This window comes from Balaenoptera borealis (assembly GCF_965194805.1).
Source record: "Balaenoptera borealis genome assembly, chromosome: 2".
NCBI classification, from domain to species: Eukaryota; Metazoa; Chordata; class Mammalia; order Artiodactyla; family Balaenopteridae; genus Balaenoptera; species Balaenoptera borealis.
Genome location: NC_138867.1, coordinates 177,997,454 through 178,014,220, shown reverse-complemented (window position 1 = coordinate 178,014,220; position 16,767 = coordinate 177,997,454). Strand labels below are relative to the sequence as shown.

Below are 16,767 nucleotides of genomic sequence, written 5' to 3'. Positions count from 1 at the left end.
AATAAATACTTCCTTCGCCCAATTAAAAAACAAACGCACCAGAATACACTCCCAAGGGAGAAGATAGTCCTTGAATTGAAGGTATGTTGTATTGCACAAAGATACTCTAGCATCCAGAACTACAGTGGCCTTCACAGAGCTGAAAGTTATCTTAGACATTGTCCAGTTAATTGAGTGGGAAGTTACTTGCTCATCATCACTATGAGTTCATCCTGTCTTTCACCTTCATCTTTGTTTTCTCTTTCTATACTGGAACTTCCCCTTAGCTTATAAACATGCTTTATCTTCTCAATCAAAAGCAAAACCGTAAACCCTCCCTGAACCCTTTGTTCCTCTCTGGCTGTCATGCATACTTTCTTTGCCTCTTCTCACCCAAATGTCTCAAAAGAGATGTTCCTTCTTTCAGCATCCTTCACTGATTCAGTGTTATCTCCTCGGCAACAGTGCCTGTTCTAAGGAGGCACTCAATAAACATCTGCAGAATCTATTGCTTTACCCTCATGATTCTACCAAAATCGTTCTTAGTAAGCTTACTTTCCAATCGCCAAATCCAGTGAGCATTTGAAGGTCTCTTTCTGAACCGCTTTGTATTTAATAGTGATTCTTTTAAACTTTTTGTGCTCAAATTTTTCACCACTTGGCTTCTGTGACACTGTACATTTCTTAGTTTTTCTCATCATTTTCTGCTGTTGTGTTTCTATCGGGCCTTCTCTTACTTCCCTCTACTCCTTAAATGTTGTTTCTCAGAATTTGCCTTTAACCCATTATTCTTGTTCGACGCCAGTGTCTCAAAATGTGGTCCCTGGATGAGCAGCTTCAGCATCAACTGGGAACTTGTTAGAAATGCAGTTTCTTGGGATCCACCTATTGAATGAGAGACATCTAGAAAATTCAACACCCGTTTATGATTTTAAAAAAGATGTAGCAAACTAGGTAGAGGAGGGAGCTTCCTGAACTTGATAAATTTTCCAGCAAAACTTAAGGCACAGATTACAGAAAATGTTTTGGCAAGTATCAGAATTAATGGTGGAACATTAGAAGCAGTCACCTTATAGTTAGAAGTAAGACAGCTATGCCCACTATTACCATTACTAATCAAAATTGTATAGAATGTCTTAGCTACTGCTGTAAGACAAGAAAAAGAAATGAGTTGTAGAACTATTGGAAAGATGACATTACACTATCATTATTTGTAGATGACTATCTGCTAAAAAAAAACAGATACTAGAAAGAAGCTGGCAGAAGATCAATACATCTATATCAACAACTTCCCCATAACAGAAGTAACAATTTAAAAGGATCAGTGAGTAAAGATCTCATTGACAAGAGCAGCAAGGCCTATAAAACTCCCATAAAACCCACTGCAAGCCCTTTGTGGAGAAATTATAAAGCTTTCCTGAAGGACAGCAAAGTCTTCACTAAATAGACAGATATACCAAGTTCATGAACAGAGAGACCTAATATAAAAATTGTTTTCTCCCCAACTGGATACTTTAATATATTATTATTTTTATTGATATTAGTATAGTATTTTAAAATAAATTTATTTATTTTTATTTATTATTTTTGGCTGTGTTAGGTCTTCATTGCTGCGTGTGGGCTCTCTCTAGCTGCCGCGAGCGGGGGCTACTCTCCGTTGCGGTGCGCGGGCCTCTCATTGCGGTGGCTTCTCTTGTTGCTCCTGGCAGGGAAGGAATCAAATGTTTCCTCTAAGCTGTTTGGAAGAACCTGTGAAATCCCCAATAGTTGAGACCATACTTCATTCTTCTTTTCTCCACTCCCCCAGCACGAACAGAGTTGACTCGCAGAAGAAAAGATCCAGGCCACATACTCTGTTCACACATATAGTTCAGAAGGAACCAGGCTGTTGAACCCTTTGCCTAAGAACATTCTCAAGAACCCCTTTGTCCCAGGCACCTAAATAAAATAAAAGGCTCAGTCTACGTTACTGAAGTGTATAAAGACGACCAGATGGACTTTCACGGCATTTGGAAGGCGTGCTAGGGATAGTCTGCCTTAAAATATAAACTGTTCGCATGTGCAGTTAACCTCAGGGAGCCCTAGGAGATGAGTCAAGGAGTTGGGTCACTGTCTGCAAAGCAGCTAAAAGTGATAGACAAAGTGAGCCCTGTGTGGCTTGCCCATGGGGAGAAAGATAACCTACATATCAAAATTCAACGGGCTGAGATAACAAACTGGTTTCAAATCCAAGCCCTAAATCAAAGACTTGAGTGCATTTCAGGAGAAGAGTCCTTTCTGTCCCACTGGTTCGAGACCTCCAGCTGAGAGCCCGGGTGGAAGACACTAGTTAGTTTGTTCTTTATTTTCAATGGAAAGTTACAGGGTTACTTATCAACAAAATGACTGTCCAGGGCAGCGATACCCAGTGGTTTCTATGTACAGGCCCATCCCCGGGGTCCACACCTCTGGAGGGGCCTCAGCCCCTGAGGCCTCAGTTGGCTCCTTCCCAGGCCTCCAAGAACCAATCACGAAGATGCAGGGAACAAAAACCAGCCTGTCCTCGGCACCTGCTTTCATCCCAAAGGGAGGCGGTGGCTGCTGGTGTGGGACCCAGGCCTGGTCTCGGGGTCGCAGGTGTAGGGGCCTCTCCCCGGGGGGCCCGTGCTTCCCGCACCCACCTCCCGGGCAGGCTCTCTTGGACATTCCTGGGACTACTCTGATGGGCTCACGGGTTCCCATTCTGGCCTTCTTTTCTTTCGAGTTGTCATTTTAACAATGAGGCATCCCAGCCTCCCATCCTGGAGGACAAGCATTTGCTCTGTAGCCTTTTCTTTTGTCCCTGTTTTTGTACAAAGACGACAATACTCTGGATTGGAACATTTTTTTGCCCGAGAAACAAAAGTGGCTCAACAGGTACAGTTCTGCTGGTCGATCTGCTTCCGGCAGGGCTCCATGGTGACAGCGACGCCAACCCCACTCCGGCCAGATGTCATGCAGGTCACCTCGCTCCAGGTGTCCGTGTCTGGGTCGTAACACTCCACGCTGTCCAAGAACGTGTGACCGTCGTAGCCTCCTGCAGGGAGAGCAGAAGGGATGGTTGCTCCCTCCGAGGGCAGGGGGAAAAAGAGGAGAAGAAACCACAAGATGCCTTCCTGCCAGGATTGGAGCCTGCCCCTAAAAGATGGGGTTAGGTAGGCTTCTCCACCCAGGCCCCCAACCCCAGGGCCTCACCGAGAACGTAGATTCTTCCCTGGTGCACAGTAATTCCCAGGGCGCTTCTCCGATGCTTCATGGGGGCTACGAAAGTCCACGTTTCTGTCTCCACGTCGTAGCGTTCCACGCTGTTCAGCTGGTCCTGACCATCGTAGCCCCCGGCAGCATAGATGCAGTTGTGCAGGACGCAGACTCCTAAGTGGTACCACGCAGAGAGGGTGACTGCGGGGCCTGGCCTTGTGGGCCCCAGCCACCACCTTCTTGGGCGGGGGGACCCTCCCCTCCCCCTTCTCCCCTCTCCCAAGTGACCCTTTAGAAACAAAGCCAGGAGAGAAGAGCATGGACTCTATCAGAATCTAGCTCTCCTGTGTGTGCCGGGGTTTAAGGCTGAAACAGGAGGCCTGGCCGAGTTTCACGCCCAGGGGTGGGAGGGTGTTCCTCTTCTCTCCCCTCCCCGCAGCCCCTGCGCACCTGCCCCACTTCGGATGGTGTTCATGGGTGTGATCATTCGCCACTCGTTTCTCTCTGGGTAGTAACACTCGGCTGAGTTAAGGCGGTTCGTCCCGTCAAAGCCCCCGACCGCGTAGAGTAGACGGTTGAGGACAGCCACTCCCACCCCGATCCTTCGCGTCAGCATTGGGGCCACCAAGTGCCACTCATCCCGCTCTGGCTCATACCTGCAACGACATAGTAACAATGACAACAGCAACCACAGCTGACCTGGAACACTGACCCCCACTGATATTCTGCTACGTCTTTAGGCACTTGAACTCTTTAATTCTCACAAGGATTCCCCAAAACACAAGTTATCAGTGGGTCCATTTTCCAGATGAGGAAACTGAGGTTCACAGCCACCGTCTGCTCAAGGTCCCACGCACATCTGTTGGACCCCAATGGCTCCATCATACCACTGCCTGTGCTGAGTGTTATGTGTGTTACCTCACCAAAGCCCCGTGCAGCCTGGTGGGGAAAGGAGTCCTCGCTATCGTCCCCCACCTCACAGATGACAAGATGGAGGCACAGAGAGGTGAGATGGCATGCCCAGGGTCACCCAGGAAGTGGCAGACCTGGGGTTTGATTCAGCTCTCTTGGACACCAGAACCCCAGTCCTAACAACTAGGCTACCGCCTGGCATGGTTCTTCTCAAAGTATGATGCTCAAAGACGGAGTAACCACATGTCCCAGTTGGCCCAGGCACTTCCAGTTCAGGCCTGCGCTCCGGGAATAAGTCATAGGGCCCCTTTTTTTCTCGAAAGTGGCCTGCTGAGGGCGATGCATCATCTCATCATCCTATTCACAGACCGTGTACATTAGAAGCCTCTGGGGTGTTTGTTTAAAATTCCTACTCCCCAGCCTCACTCCAAATCCACCAATGCCAGATCTCCAGCATCCCCTGTGGTGGGCCGGGGAGTTTGTTTTAACAAGTTACAGGTGAGAACTGTATTCTGGCTCACACCTCTGGAAAACAAGAAGGCAGAGGACTAGGCTATAGGAGAGTCAAAAGCCCAAAATACTTGGCCTCTAAACACAGGGTCACCACGCACAGCTGTGCAGACTGTGTACTGCACAAGGGCACCACATCTAAGGGGGGACCTACCATGTAACAGGCCTCATACATATGTTTATTACAACAATTTGTGGACAGATGGCAGTGAGGTGTCACGTTTTAACAAAATTAGCATATTACAACAATTTCAAACTGATGGAACTTTTTCCAAAGCTGCACAAAGTTGCTGTGTGCATTTGTGGTGGCCCTGTAAACAGTTCCTAGGCCCAGACACATCATCCAAGGTCATGACCATAAATCTCCCAGGAGTTTAGCTTCACCTTGAGGCTTCCACTCCCTGAAGGCAAGGCACAGAGAAAAGCACTCAACAACAGGGGGAACCCCCAGATCCCAATGGCTTGGGAACCCTTGGAGCCCACCCCTCCAGACGCCGCCACTCACCTCTCCACACTGTTGTGGTGGATACAGCCATGGGAGCCGCCGACAGCATAGATGTGCCCATCGATGACCCCAACCCCGATTCGGTTTCGAGGTACGCTCATGGAGGCACAGGGCGACCACTGGTTGGTCATGGGGTTGTAGCAGTCCAGGGCGCTGGAGTCGGTGTTGCCGTCGGGTGAGTTGTTCCGGCCACCCACGGCATACAGCAGCCCACCTACCACACAGCCTGCCAGCCCGCTCCTTGGCACCTGCAGGTCCGCCAACCGGAGCCAGGTGCCATCACTGGGGTTGTAGGCCTCCAAGTAGCTGAGTGACTGGCGGAAGTAACCGCCGGCCGTGTAGATGAGCCGGCCCACCTTGGGCGCCCGGCAGGGCATCACCTGTGTGGGCTTGTGCAGGGTGAGCTCCTGGAAGATCTTCACCAGGTAGTCCTTGCAGCGGGAGTCCGACTGCAGGATCTCGCACTTCTGCAGCTGCATCTGCAGGAAGTGGGGTGTGAGCGAGTGGCAGCGCACAGCCCGCAGCAGCGCCTGCACGTAGAAGCGCCGCTGCTCACAGTCGTACTTGACCCAGTTGATACAGGCGTGGAAGACCTCGGACTCGCAGCGCACGTTCAGATCGTCCCGGCTGATGAGGGTCACCAGCTGGCAGTGGGACAGGTTGAAGAACTCCTCTTGCTTGGCCACCTGCAGAGGGCATTTGTGTGACGGCCTGACTTACAGGTCTCTCTCCACCTCCCCACCCCCCCAGCCCGCCCTTCAACAGTGCTATGACCTTGGACAAGTCACTCAACCTGCCTCTGACGATCTCAGTTTCCTCAGGTGTGAAAAGGGGATTTGAACAGTATGAACCTCACAGTTTGTGAGGATCAAATGAGTTACATTACATGAGCCAAGCATGTAGTGCATAAGTACTCAGGTAAATGGGCAAAGACACAATGTATCATGTACGTTTTTGGATGATTTTGTATTTGAACTATAAGAACATTACCCTTTTCTTTTAAGGAAATTACTTTTCAAAATAGCAGACAGACTACAAAGGCAATAGCAATAGAATATTCTAGAAAGAAAAAAAAGTTCAGCCTCGAAGAAAACAGCCTGAGTTGCAATTTCAGCCCATTACTTTCTAACCGTGTGACTTTGGGCAAAGACCTGAAACATTCCAGGTCTTGGTTTTCTTCCTCTATAAAAAGGGGATTAAATTAGTAGCTATCTCATAGCAGGGCTACTCCTAGGGTAAATATTTCTTGCCAGGCACTGGTCTATATAAATAATTTCAGTCACTCCACATAAGCGGGTTACCAATTTTCTGGTACCCCCAAGCCCATGCAACCTCTTGAAACCAATGCTGTGCAGGTCAGTGGGAGAGCCTTGCTCTTGGACCACCTTCCTGGAAGCCACAGGCCTTAGGACTAACGCCAGAGCTTCTTGGGGCATCTGGTCAACCCCCAAGGTGGTAGAGAAGAAGAGGAGTGGCGATCAGGGTAGTGTCCACCCTAGCTGGTCCCAGCCACTGGAGGATGACTTTGAAAACTTCCAAGAAGACATTCCAAAGCATACCTCCTCCTAGGAGAGCTGGGAAGATTCAGTGATTTAAAGGATGAAAATCACTTAGAACAGGGACTGGCTCACAGCAAGTGCTCAACAAGCACTTATTTTCTCTATTCACAACTTCCTCCGCTTAAAAACGAAAATGAAACAAAGAATAGTGCAAGAACAACACTTCGTGGACCAAAGAAAACATGTGTAAGGGTCATACTTGCAGTCAACAGCATGTCATGGGTGTTCAATAAATACTGGCTGACTGACTGAAAGGTCAGGCCCTGCTCAGCACACCAGAGTGGAATTGGCAACATATTCACTGCACCCTATCCCCACCTTTAACCCCAGAGAGACCAGGGAGCCCAGAAACCCATGAAGCCCTCACTTTCCTCGTTGTTTTCCAGAGTTGCCCCAGATATGTAGACTAGGAAACCAGAACCCCATTTTTCTCCAGCTCCTTGCCTTGACCCTTCACATCTTAAGGGGAGACAGTGATGACCACCTGTCTGTTCCCAAGCCCTTGCTCCACGTCCCCTCCCTTTGCTCACCTCCCCAAAGTGCATGTAGATGTACTCTCGGGCACGCTGGTGCAGCTCGGTACAGCCGATCTGCTCGGCGAAGTTGGCGATGCCAATGGCGTTGCTGGGATCCAGCTGCTGCACCAGGAAGTCGCTGCAGGCGCGGACCACGCTGTCAATCTGGTACATGACGGCACCGTTCATGACATGGAGCACACACTTCTCACCCATGGAGATGGAGGCCGTGTAGGCGAACTCAATGAGGCGCTCCATGACCTTGGGGTGGATGCCCTCAATGGACACCACCTCCATGCCCTGCTCCCGCAGCCCATTGGTGAACATGGCCTTGAAGACGGGGCTGGATGAGGCCAGCACCACCTTGTGGGCCATGAACTGGGCGGCTGGTGCGTCCTGGTACTTGACCTGCAGTGTGACATCACACAGCTGCTGGCTGAGCCGCAGTTCGTTCATGATGCCGAAGGCCTGCTTGGTGTGATCCTCCAGGGTGTAGCTAAAGGTGCGGTTGCCGTGCTGGGAGGGCGTCACCTCGGCCTTGCACTCGGTGGAGGCGTACATCACCGTGTCCCCTGCCCCCTCAGGGCGCTGTGACCTCAGGGGCAGGAATTGGGTGTGGGCCCCAGCCCCACTAGGCCCGGGTTCCAGCTGCATGGGGTTCCAGGTGACAAGGGACAACACCACCACTGGCACTCAGGGGCCTGGAGGAGGGAGAGCACAGGGCTGGGGGGAGGGCCTGGGGCCAGGCCTTCTTTCCTAAGATAAAGTAACTCCTAGACCAGTTTTCCCTCCTAAGCACAGGTGAAGCATTGTGCATTTGCGCTCCCTAACTGCCCCATGGCCTCACCAGCCCAAGGGTCCATCCTAAATCATAGGTCAGATGGTGACCCTCCCCTGCTCAGAATCCCCCTACAACTCCCTGTGGCATGAAGAATAAAACCAAACTCGTCAATGGCTTGCAAAGCCCTTCACAGTCAGCTCCTGTCCACCTCTGCCCTTTGCTCATTCTGTTCCAGCTCTCTGGTGGCCCCTCCCTTCCTAGGACATGTTCAACTCACTCCTTCATTCACCTCACCAACATTTATTGAGCACCTACTGTGTGCCAGGCACTGTTCTAGGCACTGGGGACACAGCAGTGAGCAAGACAGGCATGCACTGTGTCCCGCTGGAGCTGACACTGAGGAGGGAAGGGCCATAAGTAAAATAAGCAAGACTGGAGCAGAAACTGGGGTTATGAAGAAAATGACAACAGCATTGGGACAGTGTGATGTGGGGGCAGTTTTTTTAAAATCAAGTAGTCCAGGCCCCTGTTGGAGCTGAGACCAGAAGGGTGAACGTATGAAGAAGCTGGGGGTGGGAGTCAGTTTTCCAGGCAGAGGGAACAGCAAGTGCAAAAGCTCAGAGGCAGAATGATGAGAGACAATCTAGAGAATCAGGGAGGAGTGTAATGAGAGAGACTGACTAGTGAAGGGAGGCTTTCGGTGAACCCTGTGGAGTCTGGAGGGCCAGAGCATGAGTTATGTTTTGAAAAGTCCTGCGGGGAGTGGGGGGGCGGGTGGTGGATCTGCAAGAGGCTCCCTGGGTTCTTCATCTTATCTTTCTCTGGGCTCGACTAAGAGTCACCTCCTCCCTGTTTTATTTCCATCACAGCACTTGTCAGCAATGGAAAGGAGCTCCTTTTCTTGCTTGTTGAAGGATGGCCTGTCCCTCTGGCCCTGAGCCCCAGGCTTCAGAGGGCAGGTAGACCTGTGTAGGTCAGGGTTATGCCCACCCTCTCATGTGCCTCCCCTGCATCCTGCCTGGGGCCTGGCACCCCGCAGGAGTCAGTAAGCTGTGGCTGGCTGACTGCCCACTCCACTGTCCCTGCCAGAGCACCCTCCTCCACCGGGCCCTGGATGCCGCTTGGCCGCCTCTCCCCAGCCGAGGCCCAAGCCTGCCTCTCGGTCTTTGGCCAATGGGTCAACGGTGCCCCCTGGGCACCGGGCACTTCCCCCCCAAGAAGCGGTAAGTGGGGGACTGCGCATGTCACGCCTGAGCCGCCAAGGCCTGGAGAAGGGAGGAAGTAACCCCGCCGCGGCCTCTCCACTGCCAGCCCCGGGGCACAGACCAAGCCCCCCAACGCCCCGGGGTCCCCGGGCCTCCGTCCGAGGGGCGCTCCCTGGGCCTCTCGCTCGGCTTGCGTCGCTCCCGGGCCACCCCGCGAGTCGCGCCGTCCAACAAAAGGATAGGACTCGAGCCGCGCCCTCCTGGCCCTCCGCGGAGCCGCGGAAACCCCGAGACCGGGCCCGCATCTCCCGGTTCTCCGGCCCCCGGGCACGGCCGCAGGGCGCTCACGGCCCGCGGCGCCCTCAGCCCGGGCGCAGGCCGCCCCACTCACCCCGCCATGGCCGCGCTCGGGCTCCGCCTCCGTCGCCCAGGCCCGGGCGCCTCCATCGCAGTGCGCAGGGGGGAGGCGCGGAACGCGCGCAGGTCACCATGACTAAGCAGAGCCGGGCGCCGGCCGTGTCAGAATAAAAGTCCCCGCGGCCCCAGGCCTCCCGCGGCGGGGCCGCTCCCCCTCCCCCGCCCACGCTGGCTGTCGCCCTGTTGCGCAGCCCCAGCGCGGCGACCACAGCGCCGGTCATTGCGGCGGGACCAAGGACCGCAGCGCAGCCAGCCGCGTGGTCGGAGCCGCGGAGAATCAGAGCCCCAGGTTCGAGGCCCAGCGCTTCCCCACACCAGGGATCAGTGGACACCCCTCCCCGCCGCTGCCACCGCCGGCGCGCTCACCTGCGTCTCTGCGTAGCCTCCGCTGCTCTCGCCGCGGGGTGGGGATGCCAGGGGCGCGGCGGTGGCTCCGGGGACGGTGGTGCCACACGCGCACCGAGCTTCCGGGAAGCCCGAGGGGCCGTGGCCCGGTCGGGCGCGGCTCCCGCCTAACCTTCACTGTCAGGGTCCCGCGGGCGCTTCCGCCGTCTGGGGGGCCTCGGCTTCGGGGCGGCGGGGCCTGTGGGATTGCGGCCGTCGAATGGGGGGCAGCCTCGGGACGCCCGGGAAGGAGGCGGGGAGAGGGCGCAGCGGGGAAGGAGTCGCGATTCCCCGCCCTTCCCGCAGCTGCCCGGCGCTCGTGAGCGAGGAATGGGGCGTCGGGCGAGGGCGCACGGCCAAGCCCACCCGGCCCGTCCCTCCTTCGCAGCCCCTTCCATCCGCCGGGTTTCGTCGTGTCAGCGCAGGTCTGCTCTCCACGACCTGTTCTCCCTTTAACTCCACACAGTGCAGGCCTCACATTAAGGCGGCCTCAGGATCCAGCCAGAATTGTCTGCCTACTTGGATTTGCATCGTCTTTATTTTTTATCTCCAGTCTGGAGGCGCGTGGAGCTCGCGGTCGGGCATTCGAACAACGGCTCTGCCACTCTCTATCTCTTTGCTGGTGGGCCCATAATTTAACCTCTCCATGCTTCAGTTTCCTCCCTGTAAAATGTTAATACCTGCTAGGTTATCGGGAGAACTAAATGAGAACGCTAGGGCCTAATAAATATGGATTGTTATTTTTCATGGCAAGTGATACTGAGTTTGCTGTTTGTGATATAAAGTTAGTTTTTAAGTAAATGTATTTAAGTTTTTTAAAAAGAGTCCATCTAAAAAAAAAAAAAAAAAGAGTCCATCTATATGAAACACTAGGCTGAACAGATGTTGGTCTAAGAAAGGATTACACCCACTTCCGGGGTGAACCTGGAAGATTCAGCCTCCCTGCCCAGGGTCTGGGATTAATCCAGTGTCCGAGGCTGGAGTGGGGTTCCTCCCCCCTCCTCCCATTCCAGTTGCGTGAAGCTGCAGTTCTGGGTAGCTCCAGAGGGGGCGCAATAGCATAGCCGGCAAATACTGTATAGGGAGTGACTGAGACTGTGGGGAAACCCGCACCCTCCTCCACAGGCCGAAAGAAACCTCCGGTATCTCAAAATAACATCTACAAGCCCTGTGACCCAGCAGTGCCACGTGTAGAAATTTATCCAAGGTACACTGGCACAGGTGCAGGAGGATGTATGTACACAGATGTTTATTGCCACACTGTGTATAAAGGCAAGGTGTTGGACTCAACACGTGTCCCTCCCTAGGGCCCTGGTATAATAAGTGGTGGTATGTCTATGCTGTGAAATACCATGCAGCCAGTGAAAAGAAGCAAGACATGTTTACCTCAATTTTTTTTAATGTGGAAAAAAATAAGTTCTATGAACTGAATTGTGCCCCCCCCACCATCATCATATTTTGAAGCCCTAACCCCCAAGGTGATGGTATTTGGAGATGGGGATTTAGGAAGGTAATTAGGTTTAGATGAGGACATGAGGGTGGGGCCCTCATGATGGCATTAGTGCCCTTATCAGAGGAGACACCAGGGAGCTTGCTCTCTTTCTCCACCATGTGAGGACACAGCCAGAAGGCAGCTGTCTACAAGCCAGGAAGAGAGCTCTCACCAGAACCCAACCATGCTGACACCTTGATCTTGGACTTCCAGCCTCCAGAACTGTGAGAAATAAATTTTGGCTGTTTAAGCCACCTAGGCTATGGTATTTGTTATGGCAGCCAGAGCCAATTAACACAGTACAAAATCTAGATGTGCAACAGTTTCCAAGATATACTATTAAGTGATCAAAGCAAGGTGGAGAGCAGTGCTAAAGTGTAAAACGAGAGAAGATGTATTTACATTTCAGCTCATTTATCCACAGAATAGCTCTGGAAGTTTCCCAATAGTGTATGCATCCAGGAGGGGGAACTGGTGCTTTTTGAATTTTGTAAGATGTGAACAAGTGAATAACTCGTCTGCCATCACACCATCACACAACTGAACAATGGGGTGGGGTGTCTCAGGTTGCCCCGGAAGATTACAGGAGCCTGGGGATAGGGGAACCAGGCCAGGTGGGAGATTGGGTCCAGTTCTCGAAGTGCCCTGGGATGTGACCCCAGGTTTGAGTGTGTTTGTGTTCCAGGAAGTAGGTTGTTTCCCCGTGCGTACGGTCTGCAGGGATGGCCTGAGAGTGGCCCACGGAGACTCAGGTCCCCAGGCTGGGTCAGTGACCGCCTCCCCCCCCCCCCACCCCGCCGCAAAACACACCGCGATCTTTACGGCTGCCTGCAGTTCCGCTGTTTCCCGGCAGGCGGCGTGCCGCAATCTGAGCCCAAAGCCCCCAGTTCTTTCCGCACACCCACCTCGCCCCTCTCCCGCCAGCCCCTCTGCACTAGAGGTTAGGAATACGCCTGGGGACACCTGGGGGCCAGGGACAGCTGGGAGACGCGGCCTCCGCTCCTGGAGCCTTTTATGGGCACAAACGGGGCCCTAGGATCGCCCCTGGCCGAAAATGCAGACCGTTGAAGGAGGGAGTGTCTGCTTGGCCTTAACAGACCCCTCCAGAGGGGCCAGACATCAAGCCTGCGCCTCCTCGGACCTCGGAGCCTGACCACCTGGTCTAGTATCCTGGCTCAGACACTGGGACAAGGTACTTAGTTCTTGGAGTTTCCTCATCTGTCAAATGGGGGTGAGGAAACCTACCTTGAAAGGTTGCACTAAGGGTGAGAAAAAGGCCTGTCCTGGGCCTAGCACTATGGGGCAGCTATCCAGGCACAATAAACTGTAATCACTTTTATTATTCGATTGTATTTTTATTCTTTATGAAGGATCTGACACCACATTCAAAGAAATCTTGTTTCAGATAGGAATTGGCTGCGTCTCCTAGAGTCAAATTTTAGGGTGCCCTGTCTTTGGTTCCTCCTCTGAAGTGAAGAGCTGTCCTTGACTCCTTTCTCCCCCACACCCAATTTCCTCCGGAATTCTGTCCAATACCTCCCAAATCCATGGAGAATCCACACGGTCTGATTCCTTATCATCACTCCCCTAGGCCAGTGCAGTCACCATCACCTTGTTCTCCTAGCTTCACCCTCCACAGAGACCAGAGGCATCTGTAAAAACGTGAGCCAGATTAAGTCCCTCCTCTGCCTAGAACCCTCCATGAATCCCCCTTCACTCAGAGCAAAAGAAAGTCCTCCCCTGGGCTCATAAGTCCCTGCCCCATCTGTCCCATTATTTCCCTGCCTTTGTTTCCTCCCACTCTCCCTCTCCATTCTCCGCTCCAGCCACATTGACATATGTGCTTTTCAGAGAACACACAGGCATATTCTAGGCTCAGGGCCTTTGCAGCCCCACCCTGAAATGATCTTCCTTCAGAAGTTCCCAGGACAGTCCATCTCACATCACATGTCACCATCTCTACAGAGAGGCATCCCCTGACCACCATCGCATCACTGTATTGTCACTGGAATTATCTCCATACCTCTTCATTCCATTATTGTCTGTGTCCGCCACCAGAACATGAATTCCACAAGGGAAGGGATTTTTGTCTGTTTTGTTCATTGCCGTGGGGTTTAGCGTCAATAAAATACATTCTCCTGCGTCTTTTCTTCCTCCACCATCCTCAGCTGCTTTTCCTATAAATTCCTTTATTTAGCAAGAAAGTCTGCGAAAGACTCTTAGGGAGGCCAGTGGCGGACCAAAGGGCGTCACTCTGCGGCTGGCGGGGGTACCAGGGTCCAGGCGGCTGTGAGCGCGCCAGGGCTGCCGGTCGAGCCGCTGGCGTCCAGCCCGTCCCGCTGGGGTGACGAGCGCTCGGAGTGGCTGGAGCTGCCATCCAGGCCAGGAGGCAGCCAGCGCTGCAGGCCGCCCGAAGCCCCAGGGGCGCTCCCCGACGGCTGGGAGGCACCCTGGCCTAGGCTGCACCAGCAGCGGCCGCAGCAGAGGAGGCGCAGGAGCGCTTGGCGCATGTCGCGGTTGGTGAACGTGTAGATGATGGGGTTCAGAAGCGAGTTGGCCATGGCCAGGCCCAGGAAGGGGTCCGCCTGCAGGAGCACAGGACAGGCGCGCGCCGGGCATGCCACGTCCAGCAAAAGCAGCAGGAAGAGCGGTCCCCAACAAGCCACGAAGGCCAGGAGCACCACGCTGAGCGTGCGCAACAGCGCCAACGAGCGCGGCGTGCGGCGTGCGCGGGTCGAGGCGCCCTCGCCAGCCCCGGGGCGGGATCCCAGGCGCCGCGCTTTGGAGCGCACTTGGCAGTAGATCCTCGCGTAGAGTGCGCAGATGGCAGCCAGGATGCCAACAAAGGCGAGCACGCAGAAGAGCACGTAGGCCTTGGCGTAGAGCGGCAGGACCGTGGAGCAGGCGTCCAGACGGCCCAGACAATTCCAGCCGAGCGCGGGCAGTAGCCCAAGGAGCAGCGACACGCCCCAGGCGGCGGCCGCCAGCGCCAGCGTGCGCCCCCGACGGGCGGCGGGAGCGGGTCCCCTGCGCTCCATGGTGAGGAGGCGCTCGAGCGCGATGGCCAAGAGGCTCAGCACGGACGCGGCGAGCGCCACGAAGACGCCACCCTCACGAGCGAACCAGAGCGCGGGCGACAGGCGCAGCGTGAGAGGCCCCGACAGCAGGATGTTGGCTGCATAGGCGGCGCCCGCCAGCAGGTCGGACAGCGTGAGGCTACCCAGGAGCAGGAACATGGGCGCATGGAAGCGCGGGTGGCGTCCGAGCACGATCAGCACGGCTAAGTTCTCGAGTACGATGAGCGCGCACACGGCCAGGCACACGACGGCGTCGGCGCGCAGCCCCGCGCCGGGCTGGTAGCGCGCACCGCGGAGCTTCCCGGTGTAGTTGTAATGCAGGACGATGACCTCGCTCACTGGCGCTGGCCGCAGCAGCCCCGGCTCCATGGGCTGCCCGCCCCAAGACTGCGGGGAGGTTGGGTGCAATGTCAGGCCTGGCGTGCACCATCCCCGCGGCCTGCGGAGGCGGGCACGGGCGGGGCCTCACCTGCGAAGGGGGCCCTAACCCCCTACTCCCTACCCCATACGCACTCCTGGGCCCAGAGGGAGTTTGGGATGGCAGGGGGGTGTCCATGGAGACAGGCCGACGCAAAGACACACAAATAACATCACAAGGGGACAGGGTAACACACAGTCCCACAGGAAAGGTACACTAATAATTCACACACAGCAGGGACATCCAGAGGCATATTAATCATAAACAGACAGAAATAGCCACACACAGAAAGTGACACACAAATACAGTGATACACCGACAAGGACATGTGCACAGATAGTCACAAACTAGGGCAAAATGCGCAGTTACACCCCATCAGGGAAACACGAATGCACATTCACACATGGACAGAGAGACACAGGCAAAGATATACAAATTCCGCCACACGCAGACGGGATCTTATGCCTAGTCTCACAGGCCACAATTTCACAAACTCCACCCACACCCAGCCTGGAACCCAGAGCCCCACAATCTGCACACCTCGCTGCACACAGGGCTTTTTCCTGCGAACCCCCCTTCATCCGCCACAAAACCTCAGGGAGAAAGCTGAGCCTATCCACGCACTTTGCAGAGGCAGAGCCTGAGGGCAGCAGACAGGATCCACATCTCACAGACTCTTGCAGAAATGCATATATGTCATTAAAGTATAATAATACCTCCCACCTGTGACTGCACGCTATAATCCCCTCATCCCCAATTTACAGACGAGGAAGCTGAGGCTCAAACAAAGTACCTCGCATAGAAGCAGGCACAAAGGTTTTCACGCTCCCACACAAACACATCCACGCAGAAGCAGTCACACAGTCACGGGAGTCCCACTTAACAGATGAGAAAACCAAGGCCTAGGGAGGGGAACGGACTTAGTTGGACATGGCAGAAACAAATGCATCCCAGACAGCTTCAGCTGCACACAGGGAACCAGGCACAAATACAGACTCACAGGGAGTCACGGACTCAGCCACGCTGGGGGGAAGGGGACATCAAATACACGCAGATACAGGTTACATTCGCTCCGCTGGGGACACTGCATAGAGGCTCACACCCTGTGCACCGCCCGCCTCGCCTCGTCTTGCCTGGAGGCAGGAGTGAGGTAGTGAAACTTGCAGTGGCGTGGCTGGGAGGGAGCGAGGCCAGGGGATTCCGGGCGCCCCCCACACACCCCCATCCCGGGTCCCGCATCCAGTCCTGAAGTCGCCGGTTTTCCCCTCCCGAGAGGCCTTCGGGAAAGGCCAAGGAACCCAAGCAAGGGTCAAGGGTAGTGACAAGGGCAACACCCTCTGGGCCAGGCCGAGCCCCGCACGCGAAAGGACCCTGTGCTGTACACTCACCCCTGCGCCCAGGTGGTGTGCGCTCAGCAGTCGAGCGGCCTGGAGCTGAGTGAGCTGCCTCTGTTCGGGGGGCGCGGCTGGAGCTGACAGGCGAGGGGGCGGGCCCGCAAGGCCGAGCGCCGGCGGTCGCAAGCAGTTGCCCCCTCCCCTTGGGGCCCGGGCTCCCAGCCCGTGTCTGCCAGCCTGTGCCACTCGCCGCGGCACCGGAACGCGCCCTGGTGGCGACTGGCACAGGCGAGCCCTCAGCTCCCCGCTCCGGGCCTGGGCTGCTCTCCCAGGGACGCTCCGTCGCGGTGGGAGGACCCGGAGACATGAGGAGGGGAGGGTTCTTCAGCCGGGGCGGCCGCAACCCGAGCCTCTCCCCCCGTCCCCGCCCCCACCGAAGTAAAGGGGTCCTCTCTGTCCTCTG

At 55.0% G+C, this 16,767-nt stretch overlaps 2 protein-coding genes across 4 annotated transcripts; both read right to left on the bottom strand.

Moving 5' to 3' along the window:
• Positions 1-2,295: 2,295 nt before the first annotated feature.
• Positions 2,296-10,732, bottom strand: KEAP1 (kelch like ECH associated protein 1). Of its 3 annotated transcripts, none has more exons than XM_082380227.1 (6): positions 9,966-10,732; positions 7,212-7,897; positions 5,123-5,808; positions 3,646-3,851; positions 3,193-3,369; positions 2,296-3,034 (listed from the first exon to the last, which is right to left on the bottom strand). In XM_082380227.1, the coding sequence occupies exons 2-6, from the start codon at positions 7,848-7,850 to the stop codon at positions 2,868-2,870; spliced, it is 1,875 nt and encodes a 624-aa protein (XP_082236353.1). In that variant the 5' UTR covers positions 7,851-7,897; positions 9,966-10,732; the 3' UTR covers positions 2,296-2,867. The 3 variants fall into 3 exon arrangements, with proteins under 3 accessions (XP_082236353.1, XP_082236351.1, XP_082236352.1); XM_082380225.1 differs by lacking the exon at positions 9,966-10,732 and adding an exon at positions 9,574-9,675; XM_082380226.1 differs by lacking the exon at positions 9,966-10,732 and having other exon boundaries at positions 7,212-9,567.
• Positions 10,733-12,964: 2,232 nt separating this feature from the next.
• S1PR5 (sphingosine-1-phosphate receptor 5) lies at positions 12,965-16,493 on the bottom strand. The gene is made up of 2 exons (XM_082380235.1): positions 16,359-16,493; positions 12,965-14,939 (listed from the first exon to the last, which is right to left on the bottom strand). The coding sequence occupies exon 2, from the start codon at positions 14,919-14,921 to the stop codon at positions 13,725-13,727; it is 1,197 nt and encodes a 398-aa protein (XP_082236361.1). The 5' UTR covers positions 14,922-14,939; positions 16,359-16,493; the 3' UTR covers positions 12,965-13,724.
• Between the last annotated feature and the right edge of the window lie 274 nt (positions 16,494-16,767).